At 40.4% G+C, this 26,286-nt stretch overlaps 1 protein-coding gene across 1 annotated transcript in view; it reads right to left on the reverse strand.

Moving 5' to 3' along the window:
- AHRR (aryl hydrocarbon receptor repressor) overlaps positions 1 to 26,286 on the reverse strand; it is a 61,796-nt gene that overhangs the window by 16,231 nt on the left and 19,279 nt on the right. The window contains exon 3 of the mRNA XM_058037599.1: positions 9,981 to 10,081. Within this exon, the coding sequence (XP_057893582.1) occupies positions 9,981 to 10,081 (101 nt within the window). The remainder of the gene's footprint in view (positions 1 to 9,980; positions 10,082 to 26,286) is intronic.

Consider the following 26,286-nt stretch of genomic DNA (forward strand, 5'->3'; position numbering starts at 1 on the left):
GGACTATCTATCTACAAAGCAACTTCAAAAGGAGAATTTCTGTGAGTAAGCATTATTTCGTGCAAAGGAGAGTGGCAGAATTGTTTTAGCATTCAGTTTTGATCAAGGGTTTGCGTGTGCAGATTAAATTTCAGGCAAAAGAAACAAAACAGAAGACAAATTTCCATCATTTGAGCCAGAGAAGGAAGTAGTAGCTGAAGTCTACAGACATGGAGTTTTATGGGAAGCCTTTCAGAGAGAAAGTGCTCAATCTGATACCCTGGTTTTCAAAGACAGCAGAAATGTTTATTTTCAAATGCAAAGAAAGATGCATATATTGACCATTATGTTCCTTTCACTCCTCCTGTCACCCCAAATAAAACAAAGTTCATGTTCCTGCCTGTGTCCTTGACCTGGATATCACTTCAGGCTTCTTTCAGTATGGAAATTCAGCATCTAGTGCTGCACTACCAAGGTCAACATTTTCAACAATCATTCACAATGCCAGACAGATTTGAGCCCTGGCCCTCCCATTTAATGTCAGAGGGAACAGCTGGGCCATCTGAAAGGCACAAATGCTTGTGAATCTTTCAGCTGGTGAAATTCCTCATTATTCCATTTTTCAATATCCCATCACTTCCACGAAGGAACTAGGGAAACCTTGGAGATGCTTGTTTACATTCGTGTCCTCAGCCTAGCAAGGGAGCTGGAACGCCGGGGCTCGTCAGGAGCAGCAGCCGAAAGCGGCCTCCTGGAAATCTGCTAGGAAAATGTAAGTCACTGGGCTCCGGTAATTGTGAGCTATAAACTTTCAAGAAAACATAGTAGTTCCCTGGAGGGTGAGATTGCAATGTGTGCACACATGTAAACACATTTTAAACCATGGTGATGTTTTTTTATATGCTTGATATGTAATAAGTATTGGACACAACCAAGAACAACTTTGCCTTTGAAGTTGTTTTGAATGCACGATGCAAAAACTGTAAATGCAGTTTTTCTTCCATTATACATTCCTTCCAAACTAAGCTTTTGTAACAAAGCTTGCTTAGTCTGTGTCAAGTCCTTGGGACAGGGCCTGTCTTTGTTAACATATCCATGAATTTCTGGTTTCCAATGAACCTGGCGCCTCAAAACCAACTACTCTGCCCAAGATGGGGCTAATAAAAAGGGCTGAAGCATCAGCTGACTTTGTTTGTGTAGAAAGTTGGTGTGGTGCATACTAGAAAGAGATGCATCCCCATTAAATCTTGTTTTTTCTGCAAGTACTAGGCACTGGAAAAGAGAATACAGACCATTCTTCCAGAGAGGAGCAGTACTGATGACTACTAGCTTAAAGACAGGTCAGGGAAGGTTTTGTTGATGCAGAAGTGAATTAATTCATGGGTGACACTGAGCACCTCAGTATAAATTTGTTATATGGCATGCTTTGCCATTTAGGATTTCATATGGGAAGCAGGAATAGGAATGCTACCTGAGGTTAATGGATGGGATACAAGTACTGAAGGCTACTTAAAATAATATAAAGAAGAATATTTGATTATTTATTCTAAAATTGTTGGGGCAAAGCACATTTTATTTATTAATACATAGTTAGAGTTATGATGTTCGCTAGATAGTGAGTATGTGGATGAGTAACATGTCATTTACCTTAGCAATTATTATGAAAGGATACCAAATTACAACATAATAATTATATCTGTTTCTTTAGCCTCCTCATTAATCATGATGTTGAATTTAAAATTGTGCTCTATTAGTAATGGAACCCTCCTGTCAATGCTCTTTCACAAATACTATGCCCTGGACTACACTTGGAAATAGAAACCATCTTTATATTGATTCATGCAGTTTCTCATTTCACTTCCTCAAAAGCAGATGTTGTATTCACAGATGGAAGCAAAGCTGGGGCAATATCATATCTTCAGTGCAAGTTCAGCTCTTCGTCCTTTCTGAATTCTGCAGCTGCTCTGAGCTTTTCAGTCTTCTCTTCAACAATTTCAATATAGAAAATGCAAGCCTAATTAATTCCATTTGAGAAGGCTCAAAATGAAGCATTAATTGCTCACTACTCTGCACTTGTAATAACAAACTTAGTTAGGTAGACTTTGAAATAACAAATGTAGTAAGATTAGGCATTATCTTTCACAGAAACAAGTTACTGAAAAGAGTCTCAAATAATATTTATCCAACATGTTGGACAATTAGACATATGTAAGTACCAAATGTCTGGATTTTTTTTTTCGGTGTTATTTACATGTAAGTGCATCAAGTCCTGAATAGGGGAAGCCGTCATAATATTCCATCCACAGCTGACTTTTATTTGTACTTGCAAACTGTTAATGAGGATGAATGGCAGACATCTCTTTCTGTAAGGAATCAAAACCTAAAAGAAACAATGTTGCAGCCTATATACTGAAAACAGAATGTTATGTCCTAATTTCACAGCACTCTTTTTCTGTGTGTTTAGCACTATATATCACATTTTCTAAAGTGAAACTGTTTCAGGGGGTGGGGAGAAGAGCAAAACAATCTGTATTTCATATTCTGTTTGATAATATATGCTAAACCAGACTTTTAAAACATGATTTCGGGTCAGTAGAATTTTCAGGGAGAATGGCATCCCTGAAATTGGCTCTAGGAACAGTTTTACTTTGCAGGTTATCATCTTAAGCATGTTTTGTATGCTGTAAGTGTCCTGTATCAAACACACCCTATCCCATTCTGACAGCAGGGGTGAATCTGCTATAAATGCATTGTGCTGACCCAGAGACACAGGCAATTTTTTCTCTAATTGAGATATCGAGTGGATGATGGTGGATCATATGGAGAAGGATAATGATAGAAAGTTAGAGACAACTCCTCTAACCAGCAGCAATGACTGCAAATCTTAGGCTGCATTATAGACTAAATTAATCCTTCCCCAAGTCTCTTTTGCAAGCCCCTGCTTTGGTTTGAGCATTTAAGTTTTATTAACTAAGGCAGACAAAAAGAGAAAGTGGGATGTATTCTATATTTCTAGTAAAATCCATAGGGTTTTTTCCAAAACCTCCATGACAAAATCACTGCAAATTTGCAAAAGCTCTCAAGCCTGGACAAAGTCTAGCCTAGACCTCCTTTCTTGCTCATCACTTCATCTTATTGAGAAGATGGCAAGGCTGCAGCTCATGAGCTTTTCTGAATTGAGAATGAGGAACACACTGAAAGCAAGCGTCGTCTGTAAATACAGTTTAGGCTGCTCATTTATAATTTCACTTCAACCAGTTGAAGACAAGTTAAACAATGTAGGATTGCAATTATTTAAAGTGTATGTGTGTGTCTTCTATGTCCTCTATGTTTTGGGGGATTTTTTTGCAAAATATGACTATGCCATCTTTGAAAATGCTTCCTGAAAAGCAAATGAAGAAATTGGTATGAAATGAACAGTGCGTTATGAATGCCTTTGTTGCCTGAATGCAAGAAGTCAGTTCTAGTAGCAGATCAAGTCCTGGTGCATCTGTACGATGCAGGGCTCAGACACAGATACCAAACCTATTGACTGGTGGAAATAGTTGTCAAGGATTGGCTCTGAAGTCAGTGAGAAAAAAAATCTAAGAGAGCTGAAACGGGAGAATATGTTTTGTTGAGGAGGAAGTTATGTGGCCACTGGACTGTGTCCAGGAGGCACCGAAATAGCCTGAGCAGAAACAGAGGAAGCGGCTGTGAAAAGTGAGCTCGGGTGGAGCTGGCTGTGATGAACAGTCTGGAGACAGCAACAGCAGCCTTGGATTCAGAGCTGCATCTGTGCCCAGAGCTTATTGACTCTTCACCTTAACGCTGTGGACGGACAGCTGCTCTGTTCTCTGGGAGATTCTCAGCCAGCCCTCCTCATATCACAGCAGGTTTGCCTGTCTCCTGACAAATGGAGACACTTTTCCTGATGCCAGCACCAACCAGGGGATAACTCTCTCCTCACCACACACTTGCGCTGACTGCCTGCTCCTCCTGCTCTGCCATGCTGAACATAGGCTGCCTGTTCTGATTCTCCAACCCACTCCCAGCTTGCACCCTCTCAATTGTGATCTGTAATTTTGTGTTGGAGAAGATAAATACTAACTCTCATCAGCCCAACATGTCATGAAATCTGAAAAGAAGCACTTACTGGCATTTTCCCATTTGCAAAAAGGCTCCACAACAAGCCTCTACAGAAGTACCTATTTTTCCTCTTCAAATCCCTCCCTAAATCTCTTGCAAAAGTCCTGGCAAAAGTCAAGCTCCTCAGACATTATGTGTGCTGGCAATTGTGGTTACCATTTTGTTCATTATTTCCACACAATTTTGTCCATCAAAACCCATCTTCCATCACTTTTCTCATAGTTGGGCTGAAAATGTGAAGGGAGGGGATAACACGATTTTGTTTTTCTCTGTCCCCCAGTCAAGTTGGATGGTGCCACCTCCTGTATTTGAGAAACCTCATCACTGTGGCAGTATCATGATTGTTGCACTCATAACAGTAGCACTAAGGACTGGAGGAGAGAGCAAATGGAATTTAGCAGTCATAGCTTTTCTATCCAGATTTGTTAGAGAAGAAGAAAAAAAAAAAAAGAAGAAGAAAGGAATAAGCGAGAACATTAGTTATTTGTCTAAAGGGCAAGAGAAAGGATGTTTTTTGCACAGAGCTGTGGCCATGCCAAATTTCAAGTCTGGATTTTAGAAATATGCCTATTTGAAAAGAAAGAAAGAAAAGGGACCAGGGCCTCTGAAGTGTTCCTTTGTGTTTTGCCTACGCCTGGCAAGAAGAAAGTGAATGTACGCATGTGATAAAACGGTGCTCCTAACCCCATTTATGGTTTATTTTAATGGATAAATTCCCTGTACGTCGTCCCAAGTGGCTAACGTCAGCTTAAATCATGTCATCTAAATTACTGGGAGAAGGTTCATGTTTGAAAACAAAGGAAAGCAAAAGCGTTGTTTGGGCAACTTTAAAAAGTTGTATTAACTGGAAAAAAATTCCTATTTTAATGGTCCAGTTTTAAACAAGTTAGATTAAGAAAATGAAGCACTGTATCAACATCTATCAGGATTTAGTTTAGAAGTGTCAGCACTATGGGAAGCTGAAGAGGGATTCCAGACCAGTTTTTGATTCCTGAAATTTGTGTCATGGTCATAGAACTATATAATCTCCATGCACTTTGTTGGACTTGCAATTTGCCTTTTCAAGTTAAAATTTTAAAATAACAGGAAGAGTAAAAATCTCTTGCTCTCAGACTGAAATTCAAACTGGAGTACCTTTTCAAGAGCACAGTTTTATCAAGAAGTGATTACATAAATCAGTTTGGAAGGAGGAAGTGGAATTACACTAACAAGTTTAAAAAAATGGCAGGAAACCAAGTGGGAAAAGAGTTTCCTATGTTATTTCCTTATGCAGAGTGAAGAACAGCATCAATAGGATGTTTTCTAATGTATCATTTTCCAACTCCCTCGGAATCAAACATGAACTCTAGTTCAAGCTGTTAGTAGAGGCCACTGGGAGATGCGTTTCAGTGCCAAAATTTGTACATTCACCTCTCCAAAGTAACTCCCAGGAAGATCATTATTTGCATCCATTTCTAAGGTAGCAACATAATGTTAAATAATAAGCTTTAAACTTACATTGTGTCAAATCCTAAATCATTTGCTTGCATTAAGTTTCACTTACATTGGTTTTGATTAAGAAGACCTGGTGTCTATTCGGTATTAAAGCTGTCAAAAAATGACATCATTGACTTTGATGGGCGCTACCAAGTTAGAACCAGAATTTCCAAACCTGTGATATGGAATTAAAAAATAATCTATAAAGGACTTGTCTGAGTGAAAAAGGGTCTGTTCTGTGTGCTACAGGATCTACACCTGATTGTGCTGTAGCTTTGCACCAGCCGTCAATGCCAAGCACAAATGCTGCTGCTTCAGAAGCTAAATAACCTGAAGTGCCTCATTAGTTTTGCTACTTACAACTCAAATAAACAAAATTTGTCTGCATGCTTTGGTAGAACAAAACATGGAAGCTCAGGCTGAAAAACCCAGCTTTATATGTTTAGGTAGCTAACCTAATGAAGCCAGGATTATTAAAATCAGTGGAGAATTATAGTGGTTGCACCACCAAACCTAGCTTTCATGGTTTTGAAGGTGTTAGTAATTGATTTATTTTTTAAGTAAAGGACCATATGGCTGCAATTGTAAGATATTTAAGATGCCAGGCACCTCAAAGTCTCTGTCAAAAAATTTAAATAAGTAGTAAGCCTCTCCAGATCCCTCTGCAGAACCTTCCTGCCCTCAAACATGCCAACATTCCCATCAAACCTTATGTCTTGTGAGACTGACTACAGATGCCTTTGATCCCCTTATCTAGGTCCTTGATAAAAGGTATTAAATGGAATGTACAGTGTCACTGAATAAGAAGTACCAGGACAGTCTTATGACTGGCATCTTCAATGCAGCCATAAAGAAAAGCATGAGACAAAACCACAGGAATGTGATTCTTGTGTGCTGAAGCCTTATGAGTAGAAGACTCATGGAAGTCTGACCCTGAACTGTACAAAAGTGTGGCTTACAGCATCCTGTAAGCCACATGGATCTTCTCTGGAAGAGGCTGAGCTGCCAGTGAGCATGGAAATGACAAAAAAAGCCATGTCTGGCCTTTATCAATATTCATCAGTGAGAAGGGAGCGTGATAGAACTGGGCAGCCATACTCCACTAGCATCTGTTCAGGAGCTGCCTGCATTGTCCATATTTCTTTATATTTTTTGTGACATTTTGGTTATAAACCACTATTTTCACACCTGAAAAGAATTATGGCAAATATATCTGGGAACAGAGCTGCCATAAACCCTATGCTTCTGCCTACAAGAGCATAATAGAAGACCAACAAACATAACGAAGAGAAGAAAGTCCATGAAGCCACAGCCTTAGCAGTAAGGGTTGAGATAGAAATTTGAACATCAATTATTTGTCCAGAAAAGCAGAAAAACTGCAGGAGCAACTGTGAAGTGGTCAATAAAGCCCAAGTGACAATTTTAGCAGGGTGCTGCTTAGTGCACAAGCGCTGGTTACCCAAGGAGCAGTGTTGGAGGTGATGATGGGGTGATGCCTGATTACATGTCATTAAGAAACCAAGTCCATATAGAGCCTCTCCTCTAACAGCAGGCATTTAATTCTTCCAGGGATCAGTGAATAGTGTAATACATGACAGCTACACAGCATTTGGGATGGGCAATTACCTCCACCATAGTGCAGACTCTGAGTCTGGACTTAAGATTACGAGCACAGCATAGCTGGGGGGAAGAGCAGGATGTGGCCAACAGCCATGAGATGAATCCTGCAATCAAGGCTATTGCCTAGATACCCACCAGTGATTCATTATTTTTCCAAGTCACCATTTTATTGTGTTTCTCCACCCCATCACCCCATAAACTCTATCTGGATTTGTTGACTGCCAATACAACTTATTTTCCCCTTTTTCTGGTTATGGGTTTGGCTCAGTGTTCCTTGAGTATTCACTAACAGGCTTCAGAAACTGAATGTGCCCCTTTTCTGCCAGAAGGCTTGGGGCACAGGGGTTGCAAAACCACCTGTCTCGGAAAATATTTTGAAAGTGCAAAGTTAAAAATGATTACTGCAGTCGAAGTTTTGGAATGTGAAAGCTCAAAGGACAGTAAAGATTTCAAGAATGGGATATATTAAAAAAGCTCCTTAATAAAATTAGACTTTGGTTCTTAGAGACTCGTCTGTCTTCCCTTCAAAGGGAAACAAAGATGGCAAGCAAAGTCTCTAATCCAGACGAAATTATCCTAAAGCACCAAAAGAAATTATTTGTTTAGATACCTGCTGTGCTCCACTAAAAAGTCTTTGATAAACTGGTATCATTGTTTATTCCGTTATTGCTGATGAAAGCTATTTGATTATAGCTGTAAAAAATCTCCATAAAATCTTAAATAAAAAGCACATGTTGTGGCAGAAGCCTTTAGAAATAAAAAACATTTTAAACATATTTTGAAGACAGCCTAATTCCATTGTTTTCTTTCAAGCTGAAAGGGGAAATTCTGCATTGTTCCAAGACTCAAAAGTCCCAGATACACTATTTACTAGCAATTAGGTTCTTGTTAGCCCATATTTCTCTCCATACATAATGCAGGGTGACTATACCCACTAGGAAAAAAATAAAAGCATTTATTCTTGATTTTCCATTAACATTAAGAGTACTATTCACACAGATTTTGGTGATTCAGATTATTCTGGTTTGTATTATATAAAGCAGAGGTTGCACAGTGCAAGGTGTTGTCATGACATGGAAAGTGGCTTTCAACAGCTGAAAAATATCTTTTGAGAGCAAATAAACTGGTGAGATTCACAAGTCCATATACAAAGAATAGCAACCACAGTTTGCGTCTTCTTGAAAGGAATCAGAAATGTGATATTTAGTTAAAACCCCACAGTTCCTAATAACCAACATGGTGAATTTGGTCGAACAACATAAAAACCCACTTTTCTTCATGTGCTATAACCACGGAATGAGGATCCAAGCCAAGCTCAGTCCTCAGAGAACATTCCCGACAAGCCCTAAGGAAAACTCACCCTCTTATTCTAGGTCAGACGTGCCCATAAATGAAGCCTGGCAAGTACATTCAAATTAACATGCACTTAATCATCCAGTTAATGATCCACTTTAAGTATGATCCGGGATAAAATATCTCCCCTGCATTCAGAGGCATTGTGACTCTGCATACCATAAATAAGCAGAGCATATTTAGCAATAGCAGTCTCTCATAACTTGCCCCAAATTGGGTGCCAGTGTTCTCTCCATGCGCTCACAGCAGTCAGTCTACTGTTTGAGGATGCTCAGTGATTCTAACTCGTGGGCATGTCATGTACACACAACAAAACTTAGACTAATATAGGAGACCCTCATTAAAATTTATATACTCACTATATTTATCATTTATTGTACACCCTGTATTCCCTATTTATTGAGAATGGAAATGGCTGCAAAATGACACCTGACACCCAAAATCTTGTTTTGGCAGTAGCAGTAACTAATCAGATGCCTCTGCGTTACTTGCTTTGAAATCTAAAATTAAAGTTTTCTGAAATACTTAGAGGAAGGAAAGCAGGGTGCCAGTTTCCATTCCATAGACTTGAGTAACTTAGGTTATTGGATCTCATACTAAAATGTGTTTTAATTTAATAGCATTCAGCAATTATTTGCTGGAGGCTACTCTTTAATTTACATTTATATGCATCTCGAGGCTGTCACTAAAACACAGTTTTTATGCCATTAATATTATCCTATCCAGAACAACTGTAATATTAATCACAACATATGTAATCTTAATCACATAGGAATTTCCAAGGACCTCAGTGTATAAAAGGCATTATTACATCATGTGTTTGAAATGCAGATGTATCTGGGATGGACTGCTGTGCTCTAGCTGGTTCAGTAGTTCACAGCAGCATTAATTCTTCCTTAAAATTAATGGATCCAATTCTCAGTAACAGCATGGCCCCTCTATGCTGCTCTGCCAATATACAAAGTCAGCCTAAAGGGGATAAAAATACATAGAAGGGATAACTTTTGCTGACATGGTGTGTGTGCAGAACATGGAGCTGAGGAAGTAGGATAAACTAAAATATCCTAGAATATTCTCAGTTCAGATGAGAAACCAGGAAAGCTCATGTTGACATCCTCAAAACATGGGCCAAGTAAAATAAACCTAAAAGTGAAAAAGAACTGTGAACTGTCCTGCTAGGGTTCACTGGTAATTTCAAGGATGTAAGAAAGGGTGCAAGATGTAATTGCTGAAATGGACACTGACTGTGACTGTCACGACTGCCAGTCTTGCTTTTGCAAGAAATGTTCACGAGCATGGTTCTTGAAAGACTCCCACCAAGACAGACTGTTTGTTCAAAGCTGCCACAAATCATCAGCCCAAATATATCACCAAACTGAATAAATTACATCCAGAAAAATTATATCCAGCATTTTTTCACTCACTTCTAGTAGAAGTCCACCTTCTTGTACAGCAGTCTTGTTAGATATATTGTCTTCTTTTATCGTTTGGCCAACTTGCTTCTTAAAGTGCTTTTCTTGAATGGCTGTTGGAAAGAGTTATCATCAATTTAGAAATCATAACTATTAGAGTAACGACTAAAATTGTTGTTTAGGCATTTAACATGCGTTGAATTTAATTGGTGGTTACTGTCTTTGTGGTCTGGATCTTGGTAACTGACAACTTTCTTTTCTTTTTTTTTTCCTTCTTGTGCTGGAGATAGATATATATTTTGCAGTCCAGATGTTTTTTATATGAAATATCTATCACATTTTTTATTGAACATATTTTTTCCATTAGTCTACTCTACATAAAGCAACAACCAAAACCCACAGGAAAGAAACAAAAGAAAGTTAGCAAGTTGTTTTGTTTATAAAAATATGTATTATGACAATACAGAGAAATGTCTATATAGTTCAGAAGAAAAGGGAGTGAATAAGTTTCTTATTTTCAGTGCTGATCTCCTTGACATCGGATTATTTTTGTTCTCACTTTACCCTGTTCATGTCTACAATCTTCAACCTAACTGTAAGATTCAAGGGAATGTTCTTAAACTGTTTCATTTTTACACAGAATTTTAAAGTTTGTTTTTAGCATGTCATTTACTCCATGAAATTGATGAATATTTCTCATTATAGATTAAAATTTCATATATTTTTCCTAATAATAGGGAAAAAAAGCATATATCTGATTAAACTTTCATGGGAAACTCAACTGGCGAGTGCTCTTCCTTCACATTGCTTGATCTCAAATGTCTTTGAATGCTCAAATTCTTCCTATCATTATACGCTGCAGAAAAATCACTAAAATACTATCCCATTTCTGGGGAAAGTGAAAGAATTTCTGAGAAGGCTGGCATTACATGATTATTGGGCTTCAGCATCATCTAGGGAGTGCAACTGGAACCCATCTTTATCACTTGGTCAGTAAAAATTAAGTCAGTTTCACTCATACCTCCAGAGAAGGGTCATACAAAGATCCTGGTAGCAGACAGAGATACAGTTTTCTGGTCTTTCTCCTTTTCTTGGAGAGAATGAGAGAGGAGAGCATTCCAGTGATATTATCTGGGACGTTTGATACACATTTTCCCTTCCAGCCAAGGGGGAGTGGGGACAGCCACAGCCAGAAATTATTAATAAACCAAAAGACACCCCTCTGAAAAAAAAGCAAAACCCACACCAAAAAAAGCTGAAAAACCCCAACAAAACCCAACCAATCAAAAATAAGATCTCTCCACCAAAAAAGGGTTTAGATGGCAGGAGTAGTTTGTTCCAAACCAGAATAAGGAGAGAAACAGCAAGCCTGTAAAGGTCCTGAGCCCGTGCAAGAGTTCCTCATCAATTTAACAGCCTGGTAAGGGACTGTTGCAGGATAATTCAGCATTTTACAATAAACAATGGCAACTCAGAACCACACCAAATGAATATTTGTGATGGTTTTTAGCTTACATTGTAAATATTTGCTGCAAGTGATAATGTCGGTCATTAGCCAAAAGCAATTATCTCAAATGTATAATTAGATGTAATAAATCCCTCCCTTGGGCATGGGAAAACACATCAGGAAAATCCCAAGCTGCTTTAAACAGATCCCTACCCATATTTTCCAGCCAAAATAATTTTGGGAATTCAGACTGGTAACCTAGGCTGCTGTGAGTAGAATATACAGATTCTTAAATCTGCACTTTCATTTTGGTGCGCCATTTAAGCTAATAGGAAATGGTTGCTTTTTTCCCCGATCAGCTAGGCCTTCTGCTACTCCTGTCTATAAGAACAGACATAGAATCATAGGCTCTTTTAGGTTGAAAAAGTCCCTTAAGATCATCAGGTCCAACCACTAACCCAACACTGCCAAGTCTGCCACTAAACTATGTCCCTAAGTGCCACATCCACACATCTTTTAAATACCTTGTCACAACAACTTTTAAAAGCCCAACCCCTATTCCAATGGCCTCTTCCAGAGTTTCCCTCCTCAGAAAAGATGTTTTTGTAATTACTGACATGGTGGTTTGTGATCTTTGCTCAGGTTAAAGGACAGACAGGGAGGGGTGAGAGGAAACGAAGGTTTATTTCTTTGATGCGCTCTTTTGGTGTTGTGAAAATTCCATCCGTCCAAACTTCATCATTAGTGGAAACTATTATTTTACCCAACTGAGCGGGCCAGAGCTCCCTGCCTGCTTGTTAGCCTTCAGGCTCATACAAACAGAGCAGCAGAAGCACAAGAGATGTTTGTTCTGCAACTCGTCTGGCTACTATAAATTCCATCTCCAAATGGAAAGCATTTTAATGTTATTTTGCCAGTTAGAGTTGCCCATATGTTGGGCCACACACATCCTTTCATAGCCTGCCCTTCTCAGAGGCCTGAGTGCAAGGAGACCCTCTGCACCATCAGAGAAAGACAAATAACACCATTGCTCCAAGAAGTGAGTGCTCCTCAGAGATGGGAACGTTTGCTCCTTGCACCCGAGGCAGCAGAGCCGTCACTCACTGCTCACTCTCCTTCTGCCTCCCCACGCTGGGAATATTTGATTAATCCACCCACGGCTGGGCTGATACTGCAGTGACACCTCAGAAGAGAGGTGCTGGTGATAGCCTGTCACCTGGAGAAAGCAGAGCAAGACAGGCAGAAAATCACACAGATCCTGAAAGAAATGAGGAGGAGGAGGAAATGCAAGACCCAACAGGCATATGAGGGAAACTTGCAAGATGTTATCTGACTAGGCAGAAAAACAGGGAAAAGAAAACAGAAGAGTCTAACAATACCCCTGTCACCACCAAGAATCATGAGAGAGAACAGGACAGCAAGTTTTGGTTATGATGGGTGGCTTGATAGAAAAGACCCTGATGCCAAGACAGCTGTGATCAAGCTTAGACATCTCATAAAATGGTGTCCCTCTGGAGCAGCAGCGAAGTCTATGATGAAAACAAATGAGAGCTTGAAGAATGCAGGAGTACTGTCTCTGGTGGGCAGGGAGGGGCAAATTGTCTGAAAATAAAGCTGAAAAATAAAAACCAGCAAAGGATGACTCAGTGACTTGAGGGGTAAACGCGCTGCTGGAGTTCCCATGTGTCAAGAGTGGAGCAAGAGCAAAGCTGATACTGCAGGCAGTCCAATGAATGCTGCTGGCTGTAAAAAAGAAATAATAAATTGAGAGTTTTAGCTTTATGGAGCTTTAGACTTTTTATGGGAGAGGCAACCCTTTGGATGGTCAGAGTTCTCATCTGCCAGGTTCAAAACCAGCAAACTCAGGAGATGGGAAGCGGTAACACTCGAGACTGTTTTCTGAACACAGTGTATAGAGCCTGCACTTCCAGAACATGAAACAAAACAGAAGATGGAGCTGTTCTGCCAAAGAAGATGAATGAGCATATTGATACCATAGAATGATAAATACCAGAAATACATGTACCAGGGCTGACAGTTTTGCAAGGTCATGCGATCTGGTGTGCGTGGTGAAATCCCATGCAACATTAAAAGCCAACAAGTCTGGAAATGCTGGGTCCTACAAAGGACGACACAGTGTAAATATACAGGGCAAGGGGACATGGGGTTAGGAAGAAGAGGAGAGAGAAGAACAAAATGAAATAAAACTGCCAATGCAATTTCCTGGAAGAGAGGTCAAAGATTTGAGGAAATTTTTTCAATTTCTAATCTGAAAGCAGAGAAAGGAGTGGAAACTAAAAAAAATAATGTAGAGTTAGAATTGACAGTAAATTAATGGAGAAAAGAAGTTCACAGAGGAGACTATAAGATTGACTGAATGAGTATGGGATGGTCTCAGATAATGCTGTTGAACCTTTCACAGCTGCACTGTCTCTGCCCAGAACAATGTCAAAACCTGAGACCTCTTTCAAGCCTCCAGTTCTGCTATGAGTGTTGCTATCTGCATTTGCAAACACCTTGGCTTGAAAGCCAGATCTGGAATATTGTAAAGAAAAGCTGCCTAACACAGTCTATAGAAGCATTATGAAACCAGCCATTCCCTTTGCCCCAGAAATAACAGAACATTTATTCATTGTAGGGTATTCTTTAGTTCAAAGAGATGGAGATTTCAGGAGTCTCATAAAATCATACTTTTTAAACCCATGGGATTACATTCTCCAGAGTGTTTCTGTACCTCATCCTGCACGAGCACAGCCTTCATTCTTCAGAAAATAATTAGTAAAAGTAGCTGCTAACTTGGGCTGTGTAACAGACTAACATGAGGGCAAACTACCCCAGCTGTCCCAGGTGCCTGCATCGAGCAACAGCACAGGCAAGAAATGAGCAGTGAAGGGATGCTGCTCCTGAACTGAACACCCTGCCTGGGTTTGTTTGGGGTGTAGGAAAGGGACCACACAGTCTTCCTCACATTCAGGCTGGTGAATCCATTTCAAGCCCTCCTGCAAGGGACTACCGGTTCTCTCCGATGATGCCCAGGGGATAAACTGTTTCTTAAAAGAGGTGGATGAAAATACCCAAATCCAGAGTGCAGGTTCAGAGACACTGCTTTGGGCATGCAAATCTTACATTTGGTAGCTGTTACTCGAAAGGAAGTGAGAGCAGGGTCTCTCTTCCTGCATCTTCTAGCTGCAGGAAGAATCAGCTATGCGTGTTACTCTGAATACTGAGAAAACAAAACAAATTGACTCGGAAACACTCAGTATGAGCAATTCTGCTTAACAAACCTAAAGCCATGAACTGAAATGATCTGTTTCCTCTGGCTGTGTTACAGAGAACACCGAGTGACAATTAGGATGGGGGTCATTAGATGAACACTGGAATTGAAAAATACACAGCATAAGGAACTGTTGTTATATAATGCCAAACATGATGGAAAGGATGTTTGCACAACACACAGGTAGTACAGATGCTTTGGGAAAGGAATCAGAAAACAGAATCAAAAGCTGAATAAAAGCTGTACGGTGCTTGGTCCTGTTGTGGAGGCTACCAGAACGCCAGATGAAATTACACTAGCAGTAATGCAGTTTTTCTTCCCAACTTAGCGGTTTTCTCAGTCTGCTTCTTCTTAAGGGATGCTTTGAAATCTGACTTCCCTTTGAAGTTTCTCGAGTACAGCATGACATTTATTTAAGGTACAAACCGAACCCTTTTGCTTTCCAGATCCCATCCGCTCTTTCCTGCAGAACCACTGTTCCGCTTTCCCAGCGAGCCTCATCCATCCTCCCCCGTGCCCGAGGGGCGTCAAAGCGCTGCCACCGCCGGGCTGCCCTCCTCTCCCCGGGGCTGCCGGGGCCAGCCCGCCCCCCTGCGCCCCCGGCCCGCGTCCCAGCGCGTCCGGAGCGCGCTTTGGAAGGCGGGCGAGGGGGAGGAGAGGTGCCCGCTGCGGAGGAGGCCGAGTGCTGAGTAACCCCGGCCCCGCTGTCACGCAAGGCTCGCCGCCTGTCAATCTCCCGGCGGCTCTGACAGCGCCCTGGCCGCCGTTCAAGCCCTTGCGTGCGAGCAGACGAGCCGCGTTACCCTATGAAGTATTTCATAATAACAACAGCTGTTAAATATTGATGACTCCTGGCAAGCGCTGAATGCTTTTCGAGAAGGTTAAGCCTTGGTGTAATGGAACCTAATTCCTCATTATATACTGTATCAGATATCTGGAAGTTGCCTAAAAAAAGCAAAGGAGCTTAGAGTAAAGGATCAGAGGAATGACTCTCGTGCAGCGGGGAGAAGGGAGAGAGCCCGCTGCGCGAAGGGTGAGGAGTGTTTCCCCGGAGTCAAATCCCTTCACAAACAGTAAAACACTCTGCTGGAGCGATCAGCAGTGCAGTCCATTTCACTATATTCCACTGGAGGGTTTTGTGTTTTTAGAAATTTCTGCATATCAGATAAGCTTTCTGAAACAGGGATCCAGCTGCCAGTGTTGTCTGTGCGTGTGTAAAAGTACACGTGGAAATTATTTCTACAGAAATGCAGACAAAGAGGGGAAAAGCTCGCATTCCTACAAACATCAGCTCTGAGAGATCTGGCTCATTAGAAAATTTAGTGGTGATCTGACAATATACTAAGGATGAAATCTCAGACAGGATTTCCAACAGGCAAGAAAGGGAGAAGAACAAACCTCTTGCCTTGGGGAAGACCTGGTGTGCTTTCCTCATTTTCCCAGAAAAAATCCACCATCTTCTTCACTCTGCCCTCTAAAACCCATCAGTGTTGTCTTTTCTCTCTTGATCCAGCTGAAGAGCAAGGCTGTGTCAGGAACAGAATCAGTTTGGGGTTGGAATTCATGATCAATGGAGTCCTTGGGATGGACCTGGTGCTATGCCAGGGCAGGCAGTACTGACTAGTCCAGCAAAAAGTCAGCATCAGAATCCAGGTGCAGGTGAAAGAAAAAACACAAACTGAGGACTTCTTACAGAGTCAGGGTATTTTTTTTCTTGCATGTTAAAAGGAGGTCTGTGTGCCTTTGGGAAATAGAGTTTACATGCAGCAAGTTTAGAAGCTGAGAAGAATTGCCTGCAAATGTTCAGTTGTGCTGCAGCACTAGGAGTTCTGTGAAGCTTTAGGAAAGTGATTCACCTGTGCGGAACCCAGGTCTGTTAACTGAGCCAGGATAGGGAATCACAAAAACTTAGGAAGTTGTAGGTTGGAAAGGACCTTGGAAGGTCATCTGGTGTAACTCACCCCAATCAGAACAGAGCTAACTTCACTGAGGCTGGTTCCTTCACTTATGCTGGCTTTTGAGTATTCCCAGTAATGGACATTTCTCATTCCCTCCAGGAAAACTTTCATTATTTAATTAAAAACAGGATTAATTTTGTAAGATAAGGAGTTCCTTAATGTTTTAGGCGAATGAGCATTAGGGTAAATTCTGGATGGACACATCCTGTTCCCACAATTCTTCATTTGCAGATGTGTAGAATAATTTAAGAAATGCTGAGAATGGTGAAGTGGCTTTTATAAAAAGTGTATCTATATGGAGAATATGCAGAAAAAATTATTAACTTTTCTTCTGTTTTTTGCTGGTTTATTCTATCTGTATCTCATAAGAAATCACATTTGCATGTCAAGTATAAATGTAGCCTGGGACTATAACTTCTCCCCTATTCCATAATTTCTGAGGGATCACAGATCCAGAGAAAAGCTCCACGTGAGACAAATTGTGTGCTAACTACACAAACAACAGACTCAAAAGAACTTGTCTAGAAAACACATTTCTTCTCTGTAGCTTACTGTTGCAACCTTTTTCTCTTCATATGACTCAACAGATGATCTCCCCAACAGACAGCCCCACATTGTGCCTTGGCAAAGGAGGTATTTTAGAGATCTGTTTGCATCACTGTGAGTAAATATTTGAGCTATCAGTTGGTCTGGTAGACTATATTGGCTACAAGACTGCTGAAGACATGCAGTCCCCTGAAATTACACCAGGATGTAAGACTTACTCCAAGTAACAATCTTCCTGTTTGTCTTCACAATTCCATTTTATTTTCTACTAGATTAAATATGATGATTTGATCACATTGATTTATAGGTTCAGTTCTGGGGCCTTAATTTTATCTGTGTACTATTTTATCTGTGTACTATTCCATTCTTTAATTAAGCTTTAATAAGTAGGCTTGTCTGAATATTTGCTTGCACACCCTTCTGAATAAACACATAAAAGATAAGTAAAAATGGGTTATTCTCTCAAACCACAAAATGGATTGCAAGCCTGATTTATCAGCAACCTTGAGTAAGAAATCTGCAGACTACTTATTCCAGTTTCAAATCAATACCCACATCGCTCACAAAAAATTAAGATGATTCCCACACTTCTTCCTTGCACCTTTAAGTATTTAAATTACACGTCCATTAATCAGAATCCTGATATCCAGCATAAGTTCAGAGTAGGAAAAAAATTCATTTCAGGGAACTATTCTGTATTTAGAAAGTCTGCTTAACATTGGTTAGTTCCAGAGTTAAAGCCCTCAGAATGTACAAATGAACAAAGTTTATTATTTTCATTCGTGACTTCAGCAAACTGATCCACAATTAGCCTTAAGTGTATTGCAGTGTGTTCTGACCTGTTACCTCCTGATTGCTTGAGTGGGATCTCAGCAAATCCCGCTGATCATGGTATTTATACATACTCAGAGGAACATCACATCAGGACACATTGATTCTAGGATCTGTGGAGCACGTGACCTACGAAAAATACTTGAAGAGTTTCCCCACTCTTCAAAATATCCTTCATAATGGCTTCTTGTCTGAATAGCTTTTCATCTTTTCCCTCATCCAGATATATTTTAGAAAATGGGTTCTCTATATCCTCTGAATTCCTGGTGTTTTCTCCCTCTGTGGCCCAAGAATGTTGTCCTAGTTTGATATGGCTCACACTATTTCACTGTCATTAGACATAGACAATTTTTTCAGGATTGATTCTCCCAATGAAAATAATACATCAGTGGACACTGATGTCCACAGCAGAGGCAGTTGCCCTTTGAGGAAAGGCTAAAATGGCTGTGGCTTTTACTGAGAAGGACTAGGGGAGACACAACAGAGGTTTACAAAATTATAAGGGCCGTGGCTAAACTGAATGTTGAACTGCTGTTTGCCCAACCCATAATATGAGAACTATGAAGTGCCCTGTAACACCAGCACAAGAATGCTTTAAAGTAGATAAAAGACAGCAATTTTCAAGATGAGAATACCAGACTAGATGGACCACTGGTGTGACACAGTAGTGCATCTCTTATGTTGTTTTATTCTCACTGCAATGCCATGGCCTTGTCCACAAAATTTGTTGCAGACGGAAAATAAACAACAGATGCACAACAGCAGCATCTGTGACGTGAAACAGAGTATATCACAGAAGTGACAATAAGAAAAATCAGAACCTTATGAGAAAGCCTGTATGTAACTAAATTTAAGCATATGATGAAAGAGCAGCTTGTGACTAATTATTGCATCCAAAACCAACAAAAAACATTCTCTAGTGATAAACAGCCTATTGAAAAAAACTTGAGTCTGAAATATTTTTCAGAAACATAAGTAATGAGTCCAAAATCCCTTTTTACTGAAAAGACAGCTAAGAGGAAAGTTATGTGTGTTCATAAATAAGCAATTGAAGTCTACAGGAATCTTTCCCACTTTTGGAAAGGTGATTGTAAGGATTGCATTTTACAGAAGAAATGCAATGAAATCTTGGTAACAGATTTACCTTGAGAATATCAGGACATTTTTAGTCTCTATCAGTTACAGAAGATGTGCATCATTTTACCCCCTCCAATTTAGATCTGTACCTTAGAACATTTAGTAATCAATCACTGAAGGACAAACTCAAATCAAAGATGAAACATGAAAACAAATACAACCAGGAAAATGCATGAGAAAGCATCTCTCCCTCGTCTTGATTAAAGCAACCTGACAATGACTAATTTATGTGAGATTTACATGATCTTTGCTAGCCTTTTTGGATTTGATAACCTCTTTTCCAGGACTATGATTCAAACAGACTGTCTCTGATCTTCCACTCTTCAATTTCTTGTGCCTTTATAATTTTCATTGCACCATTCTGCATGGAAAGATACAGGCTAAATTCACATCTGCAGGTTCCAAAAGGAATTTAAGTCAGTCTCTCTTAGAAGAGAGTTGCAAGAGCATGTGTCAATAAATCAGTATACCATCCAAGAGACAGTTTAAAAATAGCCAATGCACACGATCTGGAGAGGATAAAGGAAACCTTTAAGATGAAATAAACACTGCATCTAAAATATTCACACTGAGACCTTAGTGCACAGGATGTGCATGTGTTACCCAGAAAACCAAATCTGGATCCAACAGTTTTAGAGTCAGGAATATCATAAAAACAATTCTTTAATATCTGATTTAAATAGCAGCCTTGCTGTGTCATATATTAAAGGCAAAGCCACGTTTGCTTTCCAGTATACTTTAAAGAAGCAAACATGCTTGACAGAGGAAATGTGGGAATCTCCACTTTTAAATCAGCTGGAAATCACTGCTTACTGCTGCACAACGACAGACAGACACACAGACCCCACAGCACACAGCACTCTCTTTCTAAGGCAGAGCTGCTCTGCTTGGCCTTCCCTGCTGCCTGTGGAGGCTGCCACCATGACATGGACTGCGTGAAGCCCTGAGAAGGCAAATGCACCCAATGTGCTGTGGGAAAAATATGCCTGAGAGGAGGCCCTCAAGCTTTGGATTTTCTAATTCAGGAAGTCAAAACACATGCTGGGACAAGATAAGGGCAAGTGAAACATCAGGGACATTATCTGAAAGTTTTATAAAAATTATTTCAGAATCAATTTCCAGGGTAGTTTTAAAATATTGAGCTGTATTCCAGAACCTTTTGGAATGATGAAGAAAACCAGTAGCCTGACAATCTTACCTAAAAGCTCAAAATTAAGAACTATCTGACAACAGAACTGCCAGAAGCCTAAACTCATACTGTTACAATCCCTGGATATCTTAAATGTCTTTTTATCTGCATTAATATTTTAATGTATGCATTCAAAAACTAGTCCTGCAAAGCTACCCAAACAGATGGATGTTGTTCCCAACTGGAATCCCTCATAAGACAGAGGTCCTGCAGAGAAGACACTATGGTTTGTCCAAAAATAAATTTCTTTGCAGAACAGGAACCTTCTGTAGAAGTATAAAATGAATGCACACGATGTATTCAATTACTACAATAACCTTTATTTTTCACTTCCTCACAAAGGTTTTGCTTTGTCTTTCCTGACAGCCATGTTCCATACTCAGAAAAAGATCCCAAGCAGATGCCAAAGACCCTAAACACACCAGGAGTGGGCTTGCATTTTTAGCACCAGAGAAATTAAGTTTCTTAAAAGTGCCATGGTCCCTAAACAGCCAGAATTAGGACCTTCAAATTTTCTGAGCATAATAAAAAAATTTTGTCTTTATAAAAGGCAGGAAAGGTGACATTTAAATGCTCTAAGATTATAAATTTTCTCCCTGCTTTGATTTGCTTTTCAATTTTTAAAACCAGAGAATACTTAGATGTAGCGATAAAATTACAAGGCAGGCACAGAGTTCTTATCAGACTTGTCCCATTTGAAGATAAGGAAAACCAATGTTCTGTATTTCAGAAACAAAGTCCTAGCTAATAAAATATAACCTTTTCTCCAGATTCAAGTCTTCTGTATGTGTCATTGACTTGAACAGGCAAGTCTGACTCCTACAAAGGTGCCTGTTGCCTTGACTCATAGCAAGCTACCAAAGAAATAACGAGTATTCCTTATGGGATAAGAACAGGAATCTTGTGTGTCATTCATGAAACATATAGGACTATGCCTTCAACTTTCTAGGCAGTAATAGCCAATTCCAGCTTTCACTGAGTGATCAATGCCAGGTGAATAATGTGTATAAGGAGAACTATGATACATAAATTACTTCTAGTGCTTCTTATTCTGTCTCAGGTCTCTGGATGAAAAGCAATGATTTCTTACCTACTGATTCATTAGATCTGTTTCATGCTCATCATGTGACATAAACATTCATTTCCATTGCATTTCCCCCAGTTACAGTATGATCTCCATTGGATATACACTGTGGCTTACTGCCAGAGTCAGTCCAATAATCACCAAAACAAGTCTTACTAGCTCTACACTAAGGAAAATAGGAGTAGGTTTGAGGAAGAAAGCGAAAACTACAAACAGCAAAAAGCAAAGATGATCTTGCATGTTTTAAAAAAATGTGAAATTTAACTGGAGGCAGTGTATACTCTAGAACACACTTTGTTTTAAGCCCAAGAATTTTTCAGAGGAGTTATTACGCTGCATCCAAAAAAGGAGCGCTTTTTCTCCTGCCAGGGCAGATCTGCAGGGAGGAGGCTCATTTCTGCATTGCTGGTCTGGCAGGCAGCAGAGCTCTATTCCTCTGATCAAGAGATCACTTTCATAACCACTTTTCTGAGGTCACAAATGAGTCTGCTGCAGTCACGCAACCCCTCGCCTACCAGAGCTTACTACAGCACAGGTTCACGGAAGCTCTTTAAAGAGGCAGCTCATCCTTTCAGCGCTCACAGTTACAAGGCACACGTGTATTGTCATATGGGATTCCCCCCAAATATGTCGTAGGACTGTTTTACTTCAGTTTGATCAGGGAAGAAACATACAGCTTCAACTTTTATCTGGATGGAGTGCTGTTGCCTGAGTAGAATTAAATAAAAGCTGAAGCTAAACAGCTCTACAGTTCTTTTAAATGGTACTGGCACCTTTTGCAAGTATTTAGTTAGCCTCTTCCTTTCTAGTGTGTTAAAGGTCCATGTTTGTCAAACAGGTGCTACTGTGTATTATGCTAATTGAGGTACTTAAAAGTCATGGTAAACAGTCAAACAAACATTAGATTCAATAAACAACAAATACGATTGCCCTGAATTAAACATTGCCCTGCCACACTGTGAGAAACACAATGATATGAAAATAGTAAATCAGGAAACAGGCTTATGAATTGACTCTGAAGGAATATTATGAAATTACAATAAATTCCAGTCAGAGCTTGTTCCTAGGTGAGAAGAGTCTACTTTATTTTAGCCAAGTATCCCACAAATTACCAATATAGTGATCTGTTGTATGGACATGCCTTGCAGGTGGTGGCTGGAATGACTTTGGGTGATAAGAGGGAGTGAGGAATTTAAAGAAAAAGGTTAAAAATATTTTTTCCTCTTATGGTAAGTCAACTTTACCCAATGAATGGGGGGTTTGGCCTATTTTCACAAGCAGTTAACACTATGAAAGCAACTGTTGTTGTTTCATCATTAATTATTTGCACTAATTACCTGAAATAAAGTTTTCAAAAGCTTTTAAATTACTTTGAAGCCTACAATAAAAAAAAATTATGGTGGCTATATTGCTCATTGATATTTTGTGAGGATTAATGTGAAGACACATTTCATTTAATGGCAGCACAAACAGGCTTGCCCAAACCAGCTTTATAATCCAGCTTAAATAAAGTAACAATAGGAATGAGGGCACAGCACTAAGCCTGTTGAGTACTCACAGTGTGGGATGCAGTTTACACTGTCCTGCAAGTTCATTGCTATTATTAGGCACACTAAACAGGTGAAAGCTTGTTGAGGTGTGCCCATACTTGCTACAGACAGTTTCAGGGATTCTGGAGATGCAGTCACAGGCTAAGTACCCTTGGCTCCATCCAAAACAAGGGCTTTTTACACTTACAGCTTGACCTTGGTCTGTATCTTCACCCAGCAGTGGCAGAGGCCCTCTCCCATCTGCATTGCGGTTTCTCATTGACAGAAATAACGTTCTAGCTCAGCTTTGATATGAAATCAATGACACCCCAAAACTGGCCTTATCTCTGCTCCAGGTCTGGCCTGTATTTAAGGAGAGGAATTAGGTTGGAAGCTGGACAGAGAATTGTGACTTTACTGCTGGTGGACCTCACTGTCAGAGCCCGGTGCACTCACATCACAGAGGCAGGCTTAACCTCAGGTGCTGAGCATCACTGCAGCTTCTCAGCCCAGTCAAAATTTGGTGCAGGTGATGAGGCAAAGACACCAGCCTATAAAAGGAGGGGGCTGACAGCCTCTAGAGTGACCTCTGACAGTACCAGTGCAGACAAAGCTACAGGCATTTTTGAAGATAAATCACACTTTCAAGGAGTTCTGAGACTCCTGAAGATGTTACCTTTAATCTTATGTTACTGATTTGTGCCCATTCATTTATCAATGCAACAACTTCCCATAGAAATGAAAAATATACAGGATCAACTCTTGCCTAAAATGATTTTTCCCTGTTTATGAATTTTGGCTGAAGCACAAGAAGTGTATCTAGAGAAAAACAGCACTGGATACTAATGCAAGTATTTAATTAACATGGAAATTTTTCCTTTCTATCTATGGAAAGAGATACGTGAGAATGCTGTTGAGCTACCTTACCTATACAAACAAATTACAATGTTCTGGAGACAGCTGGCAAAGAAATAATTGCTAACTGCAGGAATGACTTGATGTATGGGCATTTGAGGGTAAACAGCTGCTGGAACACTGCTGCTCAGCTCTTTTCTGCATGCCAGTCTGGCCACAGAGCTGGTACCTAAAAAGTCTTGCCTTTCTGAAAGTCCTGTTTATAACCCCAATTATATGAAAGCAAAATATCTCTAATTTTTTTTCAAGAATATGACATCTCCTACTCAAAGACAGTGTGGTCAATTGCTCCATTTTCGAAGGAGATGCAAGCAGGCAGCTAATACATGTGTCTAAGTCCCACTAGATCTGCAATTCTAGAGGAAGAACTAGTCAGTATTTTAATACAGTGAAATCAGGATAAACAATGACTTCTCATGTGCCAACTTCCAAATAATAACTGCAAGCTTTCCTCACTCCCTCCAAGCTCCTAATATCTTGCACCTGATAGCTGAAAGATCTGTACATATAAGAGAACATGCATCCAGTAATTTGGATTAGCTGCAAATCTGCCTATATGTTATTTTTTTTTTAGTCCTTTTGTGGAGGACTTTATTTAATCTGAAAAATATCCAGAGAAACATAATAGAGTTCACTGATACCTCAACTAATAATCCAAAATCAAACCATTTGAGATTAGTGTACCATAAATCATTTTCAATTAATAAATTGACTTTAAATAGCTACTAAGAGGTATTCTTTCATTACAAATAGGTTTAAGTACTGTGACAAATTGCAGTTATTAGACTCAAACCTAAGGCTTCCTGAGTAACTTGGTTATAAAAATTATAGCAAGCTTACTCACAAAATTGCTTCTACCCTCACCGTCCTCCTTCTGCCCCAACATATTGTACGTACTTGAAAATGGCCAGATTTTTCTGGAAGAGTAGGAAAAGAGTGTTTTGCTACTGCAATGTAAATTAAGTTCTAGCTTGCTCAGAACCACTGAAGGATGCCTGGAAATATGCCTGCACTAGGCAGACTGAGAAGGACAGCAAATCGTGCAGCTGCAGAAATTAGTTTAAAACCAATTGTTTAGTGGTTTAGTCACCAGCTATGGCTGAGTCTTGCACATGTGGTGGTTCATACAGCCTGTCCCAGCACAGCATGGCCTTTGCCTGGTGTGGACAAGGAGGGAAGGAGCTGGAGTACCTAATGATTGCGCTCCAGCCACAGCAACAGAGCCGGGAGTGGATGGAGTCAAGGCAGGATGGGAACGGGGCAGCAGGAACATTCTTCTGCCTGCTGCGTTTTCCACTGGCCAGATGTTCCCCAGTTGACATGAGCTGCGAGCGGCTGCGTGCGCCACTCCCGGAGGGTGTTCTGACCCCTGGGAAGCACTAAAGAGGCCCAGGCCTGCCCAGCATTGAGGAGCACAAAGGTATTTCAGAGCTCTGATCCTCTCCTCTCCCACTCGGCCCCAGTGCCAAGTTCAGCTGCGGCGCAGGAGCTCAGCTGTGGCGCAAGACTCATTTTGTGCATTAACCCGATGAGCTACGGTACCATCTGAGGCCAACATGCAGCCAATTGCTGTGAGAACTAAACTTTGAATTTCCTGACCTATTCAAAGTTTGAATTTCCCATTCACTCCACGCTCCCGTACTAACAGATGGTATACAGGGTGTAGCTCCAAAACTTCCTGCATCAGAGCATATGCAAAGACAACAAGAGGAGATGAATTGCACACCCCTGGAAACCTGCCCTTTATTTTCAGAATGGTGAAATTCTAAATAAGCCAATTGACGTGCCCAAGCAGCCCCCATCTTCCACGCAGAGAGCGCTGGCTGAAACTCTTCCGCCCAAGCTATCCCTGCCATGTGGAGCTGGAAAAGCACTGGTTACAGGAGCTGACTCATCAGCTGACTAGCCCACAACCTCAGCCACAAAGGACCAAAAATGCTGGTGGTGGCATGAAGCGTGTGGGTGGGAGCAAGGAATAAGCAATCATCTGGCAGCCTAATGCAGAAGGGAGGGTTGACAACAAGCCATTATTTATTCCCCCCTCCCGCCCTAAGGCTCATCCCTCTGCTTCAGTGATTCTCATCATCTTGACGCTGTGGTAGGGCTCTTTGTAGGGGAGGGAATGAAAGGTACATCCCCTCCCTGTGGCCCATGCAATGAAAGCATCAGCAGGCTATCTGAGCTCACCACACCCAGATCTCTCAGGGCAAAAGGCCCTCATGGAGGAGAATGGAAAAGAGGTTTGCCTGGTCCTGCTTTCACCCAATAGCAGGCTAGAACAATGACTTGTTGCAAAAAAAAAAAAAAAAAAAGGACATCATTGCTTTCCCACCAAAGTCAGTTAATGGAGAGGAGAGATGGAGATCCAGTTCTGGAACGGTAGACAGCAGATGTAACCAAGTGTTTTT

This window comes from Melospiza georgiana, chromosome 1 (assembly GCF_028018845.1).
Source record: "Melospiza georgiana isolate bMelGeo1 chromosome 1, bMelGeo1.pri, whole genome shotgun sequence".
NCBI classification, from domain to species: domain Eukaryota; kingdom Metazoa; phylum Chordata; class Aves; order Passeriformes; family Passerellidae; genus Melospiza; species Melospiza georgiana.